Source organism: Hetaerina americana, unplaced genomic scaffold (genome assembly GCF_022747635.1).
Source record: "Hetaerina americana unplaced genomic scaffold, ioHetAmer1.1.p SCAF_1, whole genome shotgun sequence".
In the NCBI taxonomy this organism is placed as follows: Eukaryota; Metazoa; Arthropoda; class Insecta; order Odonata; family Calopterygidae; genus Hetaerina; species Hetaerina americana.
The window spans coordinates 118,872,400-118,890,308 of NW_027286069.1; the positions used below are offsets into that span (position 1 = coordinate 118,872,400).

Genomic DNA, 17,909 nt, shown 5'->3' on the forward strand with positions numbered 1-17,909 from the left:
GTGAAATTGAAAATCAAAATAATAGTTTGGGGAAGAAGATAAAAGTATATATATCATCCACTCAATATCATAGCGATATGAATTGAAGATTAGATATTCCCTGCGAAAAAGAATACACCATAGAAGAAATATGCCATATGAGAGGATTAAACTGCAGCAGTCCAGGCATCTCTGGATTGATGGTAGGATGTTTTCAAGTACCCACTAGTTTTAATGTCGTATAGATAGACATTCTGAATAGATACGCCTACTGCAAATGTTTTGAAGGCAATGAGAAGTTAAATGTCCGTGTCGAGTGTTGTGTTTTATTATTACCGTTGCTCATCGAATAACTCGATTGTATGATAGCCTGGAAGACATCGAGACAAATTTTATTCTTTTGTGATTTTGTCAACTCTTGGGTGTTTATATCTTTTAAAATCCTAATTTATATGTTAAATGTTGGCATTTTGTCTTCAATTTATACATTCCAGAAATATATTTTTCTTAAGATAGTACGGTTAAATCATCGGAGGATAAGACCAATAGCCACCACCACATATCGGGTTATAGTCTGTTGGGCAATTGAGATATTTTCCTTTAAGGATAATGGAAAGGATCAACACAATTTTTAGGCTCGTGTTTGCGGTCTTTGTTAATGACAATTTTCTAGTTGACTAGCGTTTATGATATTGACACTGGGCGTGGTTAAGCATAAAATGCCAGCACGCATCTCTTACGTATATCAAAGAATTGCTTTCGCTCAATCCATGTTATTTTAGTATTTATTTGTGATTAAGTTCAAGGAGTTGTGATACGAAGCGAAGGACAAGTAAATTATATTTGAACGTTCCCGTTCCTGCATTCATCTTTTTTTTCAGTTAATAAATGAGCTTGTGCAAGCGCACCATTTAACAGAACCTCGCAATATTTCCTGGAGTTTACGGTTCATTATGGTATATGTCAGTATTAGCTTGATATTTTAAGAAAGTAGGTTATGTTTGTCTTGGATACAAGGAGTTCTTTGGATGGTAGCGAAATTGTTGTGTATTATATTATTTACCGGTAATAGGTATCAGGCCAGCCCATTCGGCTTTTCTACATTTTTATTTATATATTTGTTGTGATCCTTAAACACATTAATTGCACCGAGCTTTTCTTATCTACGACATTCAATCAACCTTCTTTTCTCCTGCAGTATCCATGAACCGCGTTTAAACCAATGAAGCAATAACATTCTGAGAGGATACCTTATGGTCTCGATCGACAAACATGGAGGACAGCCAAAAAGACAGGTGAAGAAACCAATTCACGTCATATTGACCATCTTTCAAGTTACTTGTATTTATGTACTGTTAAATAAGTGTGCTGTCTGCTTGATGTTTGGCAGCTGTCGATAAAACTGGGCTGCTTCAACCTTCCATTTTTTCCTAATATGTCAACTATAGTTAGTCGTTATTCTTAATAGTTTGTACTTGAGTTCAAACGAATTCGAATATTTCCTATGGTGACTGTTATATGTTTTAAATCACACATTTAAGGATTAAGTAGCATGCGTGCTGTGCATATCTACTCGTATCTATTTTGGAGAGTGTTCGTGCGAATGTCTTTGACCAAGACTGATAATTTCGCATTGCTCTTATGGAATGGTTTCATGTTATTTCTGTATTATTCATGATCCTAGCCGTTAGAGGTGTTAACTGTATCTTCTACTCAAACTTTCTTTGAGTGAAATTGAATTTCATGCGAAGAAGGTTACTCTCCAATTTGAAACTAATCCTCGATTTCTCATGGCTACAGCCCCCTATTTAACGTGTATGACTTTCTTATTACGCCGTTTCGTAATTTAACCTTTCACAAATCCCAATTAATTAGACAACCGTTCGTCGGTGGAGTAACCATGGATCTTTTTAGGTGAACATGTATTTATTCATGAATCGACCTTCTGATGATTTTATTACCTCCTACACGTCTCATGTAATATTTAGGCTTATCTCCATCATTTAAGTGAATTAGTTAGCCATAATATATGCTACTTGGCGTATCATTAGGCAGTTAATTACAATTGTCATCCTTTATTTCTTGCATCCGTCATTTATTATGCTGAAGAAAGATTTCCTCTTCAGAAAGGGAAATCAATCGAAGAAAGGTTAGTTTGATGTGTGCGGAAGGTGAGCTCATATAATACTTAGCTCAGTAGCATGTGAAATTCACTCATCGAGGTAGTGGGGCCAGTTTATTTTCGTATGCCGTCAGTGGTTTCCCTGGAAGATCTGGTATCCGGAAAACCATATGGCTTGATTGAAGCTGAGGGTGCCCAAAGGCGTCGCCAATCAAACCTGCCCCCCTCCGGTCTGTGGCCCCATACTCAATCTACTGAACTGCTGTGCCCCTATTGCAACCAAATGCTTATTTAAATTTCCATTCCAGTTTCCATCCAGCAACAAAAACTCTGCACCTGCCACATTTCCCCCTGGTTTTCACCCCAGGAATTATGTGGCTCTGATGCTGAATTTATATCTCAATGAATTTTTTTACTAACCTCCATTCACAGCAATTGCTGGGGTTATTTCATGTTATGAAATCATCCGACTCAGAATTTCATGGAAGTTGCTCTGACTCCATAACTCAAATGGCCCCCCCACTGGGGACACATCGTTTAGCAGCGAATTCACTGATGAATTTTTTTCTAACAATTGTGTTATTTTTCTTTATGTTTGGATTCATATTTTAATTTATTCCTCTTTCTCTTGAGTGGTTCATTTTTTTGTTTACTTCTAACATCTCTTAGGCTCCAATTTATCTTATGCAGTGATCTGTGTTCTAAAACTGTGTCACACATGCTCTCACAGCTGTGACAAGGTTTTGCGTCATGGTCAAGAGCCTCAATTATGACATCACAGCATTGAAGTATGGGGATCGAGATGTTGCGGTGGCTACCGTACTGGCTGCCCACCCAGAATGCCTGGGTTCGAATCCTAGTAGTGTTGAATAGTTTTCAATGGTATCTTGATCCCTAGTAGAGGAGCTTTGTGGAGATCACTTTGAGTGAGCATGTTGTCCGTCGGATAGGATATTACGTTGCGAACCCCTTGGAGTTTTTTTTAAGAGTAGGCTGATGCCGATGCCAGGTTTTCTCTCCACCCTTCATCATCCTTTCCTATCCATCCCTAATGGTGCAAATTACCTCAGCTGTCGGTCGCCTCCCCTAAATACTATCACTACTGACAATGAAATACTATCTGCATTATGGTGGTGTTTTGATTCTATTTTCTGAAGGTTTTCCCATTTTCCAATTTGTTTTCATGCAAATTTCTGAATGAAGAACAATCATTTAAGTCCCGTGTTGCCTGCTTCAAAATTGATACTACTGTTTTGTATTTATTGTCTTATTTATCGTTCACGTAAGAGTGACTTTGGTGTTTTCCTCTCCAAACTTACATATCTCTTGGAAATAATCCATTGGTCAATCCATGAACCTTGCATAATTATTACAGGTGACTTCAATTGTAATTTTATGGACGTTTCTAAAGTTAAATAGGAATTCATGGATTTACTAGCTTCATTCAACATCTATGCTACCAATAGTGAACCTACTAGAGTGAGTGTCAGTTCTCAAACTGTTTTAGATATTGTATTGACAAATATAGACCTTGGAACTTGTGCAAGCAAATACCATTAATGCCTACCTATCAGATCACCACCCACTTGCTTCTACAATTACTGTGTCCACATCCAACGAAAGTAAAAAAATACCACAAAAGGTTTCTTACTGATCAGAATATGATCACCTTTTGTGACTTATTAAACTCCCATGGGTGGTCCAATTTGTTTTCCTTGAAGTCCTTTAACAAAAGCTTTGAATATTTCTAGTCCACCCCTCCACATTACTTAAAAACCTGCTTTCCCTTTGTCTTGAAGCATACGGAAAACAAAAGCTCACCTGTTAAATACAATGAGGACTTTGTTGGCTTTCAAAGAAAATGAAAGATGCATCTGTGTATCGCAAAAACAAATCAAATCCAGCTGACCATCAGGAATATTCAGTACTCAAGAAAAGTAATTGCCAAACCTTACAGTGTGCTAAAAAAATCTTTCAAAAACCATAGACTTATCAATGAAGACAATAAATCGTGAGAGATCTGGAAAAATATTAACGAATCCAAGGGTATACATAATTTACAACAAGATCTTCAACTGCGTGACTCTGCTGGATTTTCTATTCCAGATTACTCGAAAATGGCCTCCATTCTGAATGATTTCTACCTATTCCATCAAAATCTCACAGTTTGTCCATTCAGTTAGTTATTTTCATATTCCTTCCACATGCAAATCATTATATCTATTCCCCTGTTCAGCGACGGAACTGACAAACATTATGAATAAATGCCCTTGCAAATTTAGTCCTGGATTAGATGGCAACCCTGGGATAGTCATGAAAAGGTCATTCAATAGAATTAAAGATAAGCTGTTGTTCTTCATTAATGGATCCCTAAAAACTGGAATTTTCCCAAGCCCTCTTAAATCAGTCAAAATAGTGCCAATATACATAGGCAAAGGTTGCAAAATGGTGATGAATTCTTATTGATCCGCGTTGAACCAGTAAGTGAAAATATTTGAAATAGCTTTTTATCATTGTCTAGCCAATGATAAAATGATGATGTCTAGTATCATGTCTTGAAACCTATTATCCACATCTCAACATAGATTTAGAAAAACGAGGTCCACTACAACAGCCACATATCACATGGTGAATCAAATACTTCTAGGATTGGATAATAGAACTGAAACTTAAGGAATATTTGTTGATTTCACTAAAGATTTTGATTTTGTCAATCATCAGTTACTCTTGTATAAGCTGAAATGTTAAAGCTTAAGAGGCACCTCCTACAAATGGATTGAATCATATCTAAGTGAACAGCATCAGCCTGTAAAGCTCTCAAGAAATGGCTCCAAATTTGTTTCTCCTGGTAGAGAAGTAACACTGGGTGTTCCCTAGGGTTCTGTACTTGGTCCTATTTTATTTTTAATTTTTATCGATGAGCTCCCAGATAAGCTTAAGTTAATTAAGGAAGTAGACCCATTACTGTATGCTGACGATACAAATATCATTGTGTCAGCCTCCTCAGTAGACAGACAGAAAGAGCAGCTGAAATAACTCAGATTTTAAATGAATGGCATCTTCTCAACTTCCTAAAACCCAATTTCAACAAGTCCAGCCTGATTTATTTTACTAATAAAAACAAAGTTTCCACTGCAATCTCAGTAGATGTAGAAGGTGTGAGCATTCCCCAAAATTCCAGCACCCAATTCCTGGGAGTAATCCTGCATAGAAACATGTCTTGGGAGGTACACATTTTCAAATTACGTAGAAAGGTAAGCTCCCTATGCTTCCTCATTAGAAATATTAGATATTCTGTAAATTTAGAGGTTGCTGGCTATCAATTTACTACGGTGAATTTTATTCTTATGTTACATTTAGTGTTCTCTTCTGGGGTTCCTCTCCCCATGTGGGCATAATCTTCAAAATCCAAAAGAGGATTATACGTATAATGAGCAATGCTCCTTGCGATGCACCATGTAAACCTCTCTTCAAAAGACTCCGTTTATTACCAGTACCTTGCATATATATATTTAATGTCATCTTGCATGCAAAGGGTAATATTTCCCAGTACAAGTCCAACCACAATTACCATAGTCACTATACAAGGACCTGCAATGACCTGCACCAACCATTTGTCAGAACACACTATACTGCTCGTGGACCCAAAGCAATGGGCTTAAGGTTATTCAATAAACTTCCCTACGAAATTAAATATGAAACAAAAGTACCTGTTTTCAAGAAAAAGCTGTTCAACACATTGAAAAATAATATGCTCTATTCTGTGAATGAATACTAGGAATTGACGCTATGCATCAATACGCCTCGACCAAATAATATGCAAATATAGTAGTATGTTGGTATGTTTACATATGTATGTAAATATATTGTATTTTTTCTTATTGTGAAGTTGATACCTAAGGTGCCCTATATTTGTGTATGTGTGAATATGCAACAAATCTCCTGGCAAATAAATGCATTATTATTATTATATTAAAGCTAAATTATGAGTCGCAAATGCATAACTTTTTATACACAAATATGCTTTAGGTTAAGGTGTGTGAGAATTATTTCTTCGAAGTACATGAAAGCTAAATCTGATTTTTATGGACCTTTCTTTTATCGCCTTAATTATCTAATGTGATAGTACTACCTTCCCAGGGCAGTATTTAGGTGATAACTCACATTTTGAACCTTAGACTGATTTATCATTATTTTTTGTGTCCTTCAAAGGTAAACTAAGTTTATTGATTGAGTCATAGGCTTACTGTACTTTAAATTTGTTTTTGCAGCAAGGAAGTGGAGGTGGCAGGGGATGCTGACAATGAAGAAATTGCATCAGCATTAAATGAATCAGTGAGATTGTATGTTCCAGAATCTGGAGAAAATGAGGAGGAACTTGATGGAATTAAAACACAGAGCCGGCAGTCTCCTCCTGCTTTATCAACAGACAGGGTTTCAAAGAGAAAGACGCAGAGGAAGAAAGGCAAAGGCAAGGAGAGAACAGGTACATCTAAATGTGCTGAACCTTGACTCAGGGTCTACGTGTATCTTAGATTGGGGCATTTGTTCTTGATTTAACTTTGATTGAGGAATCAGTTCTTTGCTGAGCACCGGAGGTTATAATTTTACACTTTTTAACTTTAATTTCTTTCACTGTAGTTTCAGAACCACAAATTTTGTTCCAATAAACAGCATATTATTCTTCAGTAAGCTAATATATTTTTAAACTCTATAAACTATTACCGTTGATGTTATTTTAGATTGCACTGTTGACTAAAATGTAGGCTCTATCTTTAAATACCCTACCTTCAGCAGAATGAGGCAATTCAAACTAATTGCTTATTTCAGTAAACACATTCATCACAAAGTTCAATTATTTTGGATTTTTTTGCCAGATGCTTTCTAGATTAGTGATTGCCAAACATCCAGAACCCAAGCAAACATTAAACTCACAATTGGGAATCCTGCTTACCTCCTAGTTGAAGGTTAATTGCAACAATCGCTAGCTGTAAAAATCATTCGCCTTGACTAGTATTCAAAGCCCGATTCCTGGATGTCTGGCCAAAGTGTTTAAGTGAGTTAGGCTACCAAGGTTTCCTCTTACACTTAAGCATTTTAGGGGCTCTGAAGGAATAAGACTATTTCGTCACAACACCTTGTTACTTCGTAGCCCCTAAAATTCCAGTGTGTACAAGGATCTTCTAGGGATTAACTGGCTAAAGCCTTTGGTCAGATATCGACGGATCCTGGTTAGTGTCAATTATTTTTAAACTTTGAAATTGTTTCATTTTAATGCACATTATTGGATGACTCCATTGAAGATACTGTCGAAGCATCACCCGCAGTTCTTTGAAGATCAATGTTCTTTAAGAATGAGCTTCTACAGAAAATGATCATAAACTTACATTTTATTACTATGGAATGGTAATTTCATTTATTTAATAAAAAAATATTAAAAGTTGATTGATTGTATCAAAATCAATAGTACAAAATTTGTTCTTGCAGTTAAAAAGTTCTTCATGGTCCTCCTAAATCTTTTCTCTTCACTGGTTGGTTCTCCTGATCTAGAATGCCTGTTGGTTGAAATAATTCCTTCACTCTCTTTTTTATTACACTGTTATTAAAGGGCCAAAGCACTCTCACTGAAACACATGGTAATGTGTGGCTCAGAATAGATCAAAACATGGATCACAAAATGGAAAAGCTCAAAGTCCCCAACGCATGATATCACTTCCAATGAAGTATTTTGTGCACGTGCACATGGTGAACAGGTCACAGAAATGGAAGACTGAAGTAATGCATTCAGTTGTTTAATTATGTTGATGGTGAAAAAAATTAAATGGTTAGACAATAAGCATTAAAATGTCAAAGAAGTAAAAAATATAATGATCTAATAGAGTATTCCTGCCTTATTTCGCATAAAGTATGTGTGAGAGGAATAAAAGTAGTGGGGGTTGCTTTTCCTTGTAAAGGGAAAAATATTTTCAAGAATAAAAATTCACCTTCAATTGAATACTTTTTTTAAGTCCTTTGAGCACATTTCAAATATTTTCTAAATGTTGATGTGATAGATTATTTGTAGGCATGATAACCTTAAAAATCTTAACCTATGCTGCTCAAAATTATGTACTTAGCATTTTGATTAAGTGAAGGTGAACACTGTTTACGACCTAAATCCATTTAAAGGAAATGCTTCAGCCTTTTTAAGTGTGTGATGGTGATGCCGCCAAAAAATGCTTTTTAAAAAGAGTAAGGGATTTAATAACTATTTTTGTTTAAACTGATATGAATTTCTATGAAACACAGTGGTATTTTTATCTTTAAAATACAAAATAATACATTTATTACCATGGGGCTTGAATTATAATATGGATAAAGGGTTTCATGTTCTTATTCTGGTCTCTGTTTATTGTTCTCTCTTGCACAAATTTTATGACCCATTGGTCATATGAATGTTTAATTTTTTGGGCATGTTTAAACTATATTCACCATAGAAATCCCATCTCGTCTCCATCTCATTCTCCACAGGGGTGTGAATGCTGAATCCATTGCACCCCAGAAGATTCGTAACAAAAATATGCATATTACATATTTCAGGTTATGCTTTGCCTAACCCAACGTCAGTTGTTGTAGTTCGTGAAGTTTATGATGGTGAGCAGGCTCATGAGTTCTTTGAAAGAGAACTGGAGTGGGCTCTTGAAGCTGGAGCTCCAGCCATTGTCGTCGAACCGTCTCGCCTTGGAGATGAAACAGCCCGATGGATAGCTGTCGGCAACTGCCTTCACAAAGGGGGTGTCATTGCTGGTGCTGCATCCCTAATAGCCGGTAATATTAATCAGATGTATTTGCACAATATCTTTTTGAAGAGGCTCTTGTCGTTTAATGTTGATATGTGGACTTGGGTGGATTGGCATGTTCTGAAGTCAGCATGGAAGCCTTGAGGTCAGGGTGAAGCAGTGGTGCAAATGATACTTTATTTTCTTTTTGTCCTTGTGACGCCATGTGACCCACTCAGCATTATGTACATCAGGGTGTACTCCAACCTGGAAAACTGGGAAAACCTGAGGGAATTATTCACTTATAATTCTGGAAACACGTATGGAATGTGGCTGATGTTCTAGGGAATCAATATTTGACACATTTTATACAGAAAGTCCCCTGCTTGTTATTTTGCATTGCATGTTAGAGAAACTACTAATTTGCTCTAATGGGAGCACTTGTCAAAGCTAATTAGTAGTTTATTTAAAACCTGGAATGTTGAAAACTTTGAAAAAAGCTTTTATTATATTTTAGCAGGGAATAGAGATTGGACAGTGGAAGAAAAAATGTTGCATTTATTTTCTACACTTGAGTGTAGAAATACGACTGAGTGTAGTAATACGACTGAGAAATCAAGTGGTTTTTTAGAACTAGCATTTTCAATACATTTTGCGTGCCGTTAAGAGGTTAAAGAATCATACTTGAGGTCTTTTTATACACTTTGGAGGGTTGCTCCTGCTGTTAATTGGATTAATAGGGTATTGTGCTGCAACTTTGGAGGAGTAATTGTCATGCACTTACTTTTGGGTGAGAACATCCCGTGGATGAACATTGCATCATAAGAATGATTTTTCCTTTTGGCCTAGCCTTTCCATGAAACCCTCCACCCCTTTCTAATGGAACCTTGTCAAAATATGTTTCCGAGTCCCTAACTGCCTAGTTACGTTGCTCTTCTCCCTTATTATATCCCCAGAACAGTTGCCCTTTGTTTCTTTTTCCTCAAAAATGAGTTTGCCTTGAAACCCATCCTTCCTTCGCACCTTACTACTTCCATGTCTACCCACGCCGACAAAATACCTCTAATCCACCTCCCCGACTAGTTGATGGTTATTGTTCTTAACCCTTCCCACCAAATTTCTCAGCATATTCCCCCTCTTCCCTGTCCCAGTGCGCTTACTGCCTCCCTCTACACTCACCCTATGTCCAAGAGTCTAATCCCCTAATTCTTCCATCCCCATAAAAAAATATTTTCTCAAATTGTTTATTTTAAATGGTTAATTATAAAAATATTTCAAACTGAAGAAGAAAAGAAGTACAAATTAATGCAATATTCTTGAAAACAAGGGCATAGGGAAAGGCCTGGTTCACCTTTGCAGTGTGGGCAGATGTGATGTATGGCCCTCCTTATTCCTTTACAATGGAACACCCTAAGTCTCTGTTGCTGCTTTTTTCCCTTCTCCTCGACTAGTCTCAGTGCAGGGAAATGGGAGGATCCTGCAGTTTCTTGAAGTAGATAGCTGTTGAGAATGTCATCCGCATTGAATGGGTAGTATCATTTGTCTGTGGAATCTTATCACTCTTTTTCACATTTCATCACATTTTCCTGGATCCTATTGAAGAATTTTCATTTCCTAAATGGACAAATCACCAAGTAGTAAGTACAGAATGGACAATTCACTGTAATTTGATTTTATTTCTAAGACTGTGGTGATAAATTTCCAAGTTTCTAAATAAAATTCAATATGCATACTGTTAGTAGCAGACATGTAAATTTTTGGTAAAAGATTAGCTGAAATTTTTAAAATAAAAAAATGTCTGTTAATGTAAAAAAGGTGAATACCAAATGGCTGCTTCAAGAATACTTAGTGTGGATTCAAAAATTGAAAAAGGAAAGTTGTGTTAGATAATGCAAGAGGCAAAGGAACAAGGATTATAGAGCAAGGGAAATCACCGGTTAAGCTGGCAAAGAATCTTAAATATTGAAATCCCCAAAAAGAATCTCCCCTTGAGCACCAACACCTGATTTGTGAGGAGCTGAAACTGATGTTTTAAAGAGTAAGCTCAAAGGAGTTGCCAAAGAACTTCTTCTGCTACCTCAAATAGTTCAGGGATACCTGGAAGCTGTTCCATTCTGGTTTTCACCAACTCCTCAAAAGAGAAAATCTGCACAAAGGTGATCGGACTGCAGCTGGGATTGATTTTGCCACTTAATTCATAATCGTTAGCCAATTGAGAAGAAATGCCTGATCATTATCAAATGAAGCGGAATAGTAAACATATTCTGATTTAAGATTCATCTCCAAATTCAGGCAAAATTTGGTTGGCTAATTCCATAGCAATTCATTTAGGCTCATATAAATCAGTAGAATTGGTGTTAGTTTCAGAATTTCTATAACATTCTAATTAGCTGTAAACACTGAAGTGAAAATACCAATGTATCTTTCCAATCAATTTTATTCAGTGCAACTACTTTTGATGCATCAGCATCATCCTCAGATATATATATATATATATATATATATATATATATATATGTATATATATATATATATATATATATGTATATATATATATATATATGTATATATATATATATATATATATATGTATATATATATATATATATATATGTATATATATATGTATATATATATGTATATATATATGTATATATATATGTATATATATATATATATATGTATATATATATGTATATATATATGTATATGTATATGTATATATATATGTATATGTATATATATATGTATATATATATGTATATATATATGTATATGTATATATATATGTATATGTATATGTATATGTATATATATATGTATATATATATGTATATGTATATATATATATGTATATATATATATGTATATGTATATATATATATGTATATGTATATATATATATGTATATGTATATATATATGTATATGTATATGTATATATATGTATATGTATATGTATGTATATGTATATGTATGTATATGTATATGTATGTATATGTATATGTATATATATATATATGTATATGTATATATATATATATGTATATGTATATATATATATGTATATGTATATATATATATATGTATATGTATATATATATATGTATATGTATATATATATATGTATATGTATATATATATATGTATATGTATATATATATATATGTATATGTATATATATATGTATATGTATATATATGTATATATATGTATATATGTGTATGCGTATATGTGTGTGTATGCGTATATATGTGTGTGTATGCGTATATATGTGTGTGTATGCGTATATATGCGTGTGGCGCTCCCATCGTTCCGATTTGAGTTCTGTTTTTTTTGTTAAATTGGTACATCTGTTGTTGATATTCCCTTTAAATCTTAGTGTCATAACTTGACATTTGCAAAAGTTACGTAGCCAAGAGTACATCTATCTCTGTGTGTGTTGGCGATTTTTTACAATTGCAGAAATGGATTTAAATTTGCAACAACGAACTTGTATTAAATTTTGCGTAAAAAACGGATTTAGTGGCGCACGGACGTTGGAAATGTTGGAAAAGTGTTTCGGCAACGATTCTCTAAAAAAAACTGTCGTTTACCAGTGGCACGAGCGGTTCAGAAGTGGTCGTGAGTCAATCGAAGATGATGAACGCAGTGGCAGACCATCGACATCGAAAGTCGGTGAAAAAATTGATAAAGTAAAAGAAATTTTGGTCAATGACCGCAAATTAACCATCAGAGAAATAGCGGAGGACTTGAACATTGCCTATGGATCCGCCCAAGACATTGTGGTTAATGATTTGGGTTTCCGTCGTGTAGCAGCAAAGTTGGTGCCAAAAGACCTCAATTTCATGCAAAAAAGAGACCGTGTTGACGTCGCAAAAGACATGATTTGCGAGGCTGAATCCGATCCCACATTCATCAAAAGGATCATTACTGGAGACGAGACGTGGGTTTATGAGTACGACACGCAATCCAGACATCAGGCAAGTGAATGGCGTTCACCAAATGAGCCGAGACCAAAAAAACCACGTCGTTTTCAGTCAAAAAAGAAGGCAATGCTGACGGTTTTCATGGATTACAACGGTGTAGTGCATCATGAATTTTTGCCAGAAGGCCAGACAGTAAACAAAGAGTATTATTTGGGCGTTATGAGACGTTTGCGTGAAGCAATTCGCCGAAAGAGACCAGAAATGTGGGCAGAAAACTCGTGGATTTTGCACCATGATAACGCACCGTCGCACAGTGCTATCATTATTCGTAATTTTTTGACGAAAAATGCAACAAATACCATCCAACAGCCACCGAATTCACCTAATTTGGCTCCCTGTGACTTCTTTCTGTTCAATCGAGTTAAAAAACCATTACGGGGAACGCGTTTTAGCAGCCGAGAGGAAGTAATGGAAAAATCGCAGGAAGCACTGATGGACATACCGAAAACCGAATATAAAAAATGTTTCGAGGATTGGATCAAGCGCTGGCATAAGTTTGTTGCAGTCGATGGGGATTACTTTGAAGGGGACAATATAGATTTAGATGAATAAACTTGTATTTTTAATTTTCTGAATAAATTCCGGGAAATTTTTGATCAAGGTAGTATGTATATATATATATATGTATATATATATATAATGGGCTGACACAATATAACACAAATATAAAAGAATAGACACATTTAAAAGAACACTCACACGGTAAATTGTTCGAGCTTTCGGCCCTCTCAGAGGCCTTCTTCAAGAGAGACTGAAAATATGCTATTGCAGAGGAGAGGGGAAAGAGCTATGGGCGTGGAGGGGAGGTGTGGAGGGAATGCTGGGAGGGAAATTAAATATGGCGGTTTAGGGTGGGAATTTTAAAGGAACGGAAGGATAGTATGTAGGTGGATTCACGAGTTCTCACCTCTATGTTGGTGGCTGAATCAGGTAGGGATTCTAGGATGCTTAGAGCAAAACACTGGTCGAATGAAAGGTTGTGGGAATTGGCGTGTGAAGGGATAGGAAGAGAAGAGAGTGAGGCAGAATTGCAGGAGTACCGGTGATTATTCATTCGGATGGATAAGGGGGTAATGCATTCACCTATGTAAAAGGAAGTGCAATGCTTGCATGATAAAAGATAAATAATATTTTTTGAGAGGCAATTAGCATGGGAACGAGGTGAGGGGATGTAGGGAGAGGGGAGTAGGCATAATAAGAGGACAGGTTTTACATCGGGGGCGGTTGCAAGTTGGGGAAATATTGGGAAATTTGTCACGGGGGGTTTGAGATTGGCGGGTCGTCTGTATGCGATAGATGGGCATTGGGGTAGTAAGGATGAGGTCGCGTCATTGTCATGTAAAATTAGAAACAGTTCTTTAAGGAGGGTTTTCAGTCTGTGTGATCCGGGGTAATAGGTGGTGCAAAGGTTGAGTCCTGCGTCAGATGTGGGCTTGTTATTGTGTGGTGTTTGGTCGGGTGGAACGGTGGATTTTATTTCGTAGTAACTTTTCTGGGTAACCGCGTTTGAGGAGTGCAAGGTGTAGATTGGCAAGGTATTTGTTGAGAGTGGCTGTGGTGTTGCAAATTCGGTGTCCGCGGATAGAGAGAGAGTTAGGAATCGAGTGTTTCGTGTGTTGAGGATGACAGCTTGTGTGGTGTAGGTATTGCTGATGGTTAGTGGCTTTGATGTGTACTGAAGTAGTGAATTTGTTGTTTTGAAGTGTGATGTCTGTGTCAAGAAAGGTGATGGTGGAGTCTGAAATGGAAGAGGTGAATTTAACAGTGAAAGATGAATTTAAGGCGGATAAGAAATTGTTGAGAGAATCAGAGCCATGTGTCCAGAGAATAAAAATATCGTGTATGTAGCGGACCCAGAAAAGAGGTTGAAGGGGTTGCTGTGACAGGACCTGTGTCAACCTCTTTTCTCCATGAATCCATGCCTATCATCAAGGCTGACGAATCACACCAAGGGATAGTGATGGATGCGAGGGCTCTGAAATTCTTTGCGTTAGCAAAAGCACGCAAAGATAGCATTCCAGTCGGAACAGTTGTTTCTAGTGTCCCTGTGCCATCAAGGAAATAAGTGGCACTTTTGAACACACGATTCAGGGAGTTTACTTTGTTTGAACCCAAATTTGGAGTGAAAAATTCAGTGGACCTGGCAGATTTGTACATGAATGACTTTGAAGTTAAATTATTCAGCTACACCACGGTAGACCCACATAATAGTCATTGCTGGTTCCTATATGTAGACGACATATGAGTTGTGTGGACAGGTACGGAAAGAAAGCTACACAGTTTTCTGAAAACCTTAAATGCACAATCCAACAGTATTCAATTCACATGTGAGAAGAAGGACGGGAAACTCAACTTTTTGGATGTCACAATATCAATGGATGAAAAAGGTTTTCAATTTTCAATAATCCACAAAGATACCGCCACAGATCACATCATACTGTGTAACTCCCACCATCATTTTTCCCAAAAAATGTCCACATTTCATTTTATGTTGAACTGACTTCTCAATATACCACACTCCAAGGACAAGTACAACCACAAATTTAATACCATTCGGTGGATTGCAACAAAAAAGGGACACAACAGCAGTTGTATGGACTCAATGCTGGTAAAAAAGATAAGGAATAAAACAGTTTCACTCCTTAACTATCTCCCTGAATTGAAGGATGCACCCACAAAAAAAGTGGTGCAAATTGAGGTTCTACGGAGATGTATCCGTTAGAATAGGAAAGGTCTATCCTAAAGACCTATTTAGGGTTGCCTACCATAACAGATACAATCTAAGATGCTTTTTTAATAGGAAAAAAGTGTAATGTACCTATTGAAATGAGTGATTGTGATGCCACGAAGACAGGGAGATCCTTCTGAACAAGAGTGGAGGAACACAGGGGAAGTTTCCTTCAAGGGAAACCATCCAGCTCCCACTTTGTGAGTCATCTGCTGGAGGAGGGACATACAAATGACTTCACCCCTGACGCCCTACACCTTGTCGGAAAAGGGAGTCAAATGGACAGATTGGAGGAGCTGGAGTTAAGAAGACAAGTGCAAAAATGGCATATCCTCGATGACATTGTTTTTGAAAGATATTCCCCACCTTTGTCTTATTTGAGAAAATGCCTGGTGACCCCCCAACCGTGAACCTCCCTGACACCACCTCCATTCTCCTCGGCCCTTACCCTCCCCAATCTCCGCCCCTGCCTCCCTCAACCACTCCCCCCCACCAACTTCAAACAATTCCAGCTACCCCTTACCCCTCCATCATTTACATGTAACTGAGCTGTATGTCGGTTAACTCTGTGCTTGATGCCAGCGCGTCGAAACTAATTGCACCGAATAAAATTGCATGGAAAGTGCATTGTTATTTTTACTTCGGTGAGAATGAATTTCCTCAAAGTTAGCCTGAAAACATCGAGTACAGCCGTAGAACTTTCATGTTTCAAAACATTTGATGAACTATATTCCAATTACTTGATAATTATTACTTCCTGTGACCCATACTTGAAATGTCACCCTCTCCTCAACATTTTGTCTTCAAAATTCAAATGCATATGGACAAATATAATTTTTTTACGAATTAAAAGGCAAAGGAAACATTTTCTTCATGATTTCATTTTATGTTTTAACAGTTACAAAATAAATGAAAAAAAGAGGGTAGATATTTGATGTAAATCAGCACGGCACAGGAATTGAATGTAGTTTTTTTGATCAACCGAAAGATCATTTGTGTGCAGTTGAAAAAAATGATTAAATTGGAAGCTGCCGGAAAAATGTTTTACAGTTTCCCAGTGTTTGTCACCCGAGAGAGCTATGACTGTGCCCTTCTCTTTTATAGTTTAGTTTTTAATTTCCTCCGACATCAAATCATGATGGATCTTCCCTTTTGTTTTCTGTTTTTTTCAACGTGCAGGCACTCTTTGGCCATGCCGCCCCGTGCTGTACATTCCATCATGCATTTGCTCAGCCCTTTGCACAAGCCTGTACATGTTTTCCTGGTGCCCCGATCCATGCTGCAAGTATCAAGTGGAGACTGATCCCAAGCAGCTGGCCAACATCCTTCCCCTGCACCTGCTGTCCACATCTTCCACGCCTCCGGGATGGGTGGGAAGGCCCGATGGACCGCCTTCATCTTCATCCTCCTCCAGCTCGACTTCCTCAATGCATCGATATCCCGTCAGCACATCTCCAGTCGTCCTCGTTCGGAGGGACGACTCTCGCAGGAAAGTTCTCCATTCAACAGCCACCCTCTGTGCTGTCCTACTCTGTGCATATCGGTTATATTACACCCGCAAGTGATACGCAAAGGAAAACCTCAAAACCTGTGCACATACACCCCCCTCGGAGAAAATAGTGAGATGCGACACTGCAGTTCCTAGGCTTTGATAGTGGTGCTTCCACCCCCATTGTCAGCCTGAACTTGTATATTAACCAGACCATCTTAGTCCTGTGGCTGTCTGCCAACACTCGTATAATTGCAGGAGTTGTGTTTTAATAGTTCACTTAGTATTCTATGATATCATTTTCGTTTTGGTTGATTAAAGTTTTTTTTCTGTAATTTTGATGATCCAAAGGTCTTTTAATTTTCATTTTTGCTTTTCATTGTTAAAGTTGTATTTCGTAGATTTCTCTTTGCAAATGAAGCATTAAGTATGAACAAATTGATTTTATTTTTTTGATTTCTTTATTTACCTTAAAGGAAGATGAAGTTAGTCTATGGTACGAAGTAAATGAGACGTTTCATGTATGGCATGAAGCAAATTCTGAAAATATCCAAGGTTCAAATTTGTGCCTACTTAGTTGGGGTAAATATTTTGAGGGAGATGCCTAATAATGATCGGCCCTCTATTCACGTTAATTGTGGTATACGTACTTATTTCATTAATCAACATTCAGTATCCACTTAAGTATAATGATCTTTTCAAAAATGTTCATCTCGATAGTGGTATTCACTCTTGATTATAGAACACTAGCGATTTAAAAAGTTAGAATTGCATTAAGGGAACACTCCAATGGGAATCCTCCCATGGTAATATGTTCTTGGAAATCATGCCAAGTGCCACGGCAT

At 36.9% G+C, this 17,909-nt stretch overlaps 1 protein-coding gene across 2 annotated transcripts; it reads left to right on the forward strand.

Annotated features, from left to right (window-relative positions):
- Positions 1 to 861: 861 nt before the first annotated feature.
- Pmi (Transmembrane protein Pmi) lies at positions 862 to 17,399 on the forward strand. 2 transcript variants are annotated; one of them, XM_071594775.1, is made up of 5 exons: positions 862 to 941; positions 1,178 to 1,274; positions 6,373 to 6,587; positions 8,681 to 8,908; positions 16,755 to 17,399. In XM_071594775.1, exons 2-5 carry the CDS (start codon positions 1,252 to 1,254, stop codon positions 17,138 to 17,140), a joined length of 852 nt encoding a protein of 283 aa, XP_071450876.1. In that variant the 5' UTR covers positions 862 to 941; positions 1,178 to 1,251; the 3' UTR covers positions 17,141 to 17,399. The 2 variants fall into 2 exon arrangements, with proteins under 2 accessions (XP_071450876.1, XP_071450884.1); XM_071594783.1 differs by having other exon boundaries at positions 876 to 935.
- Positions 17,400 to 17,909: the final 510 nt, after the last annotated feature.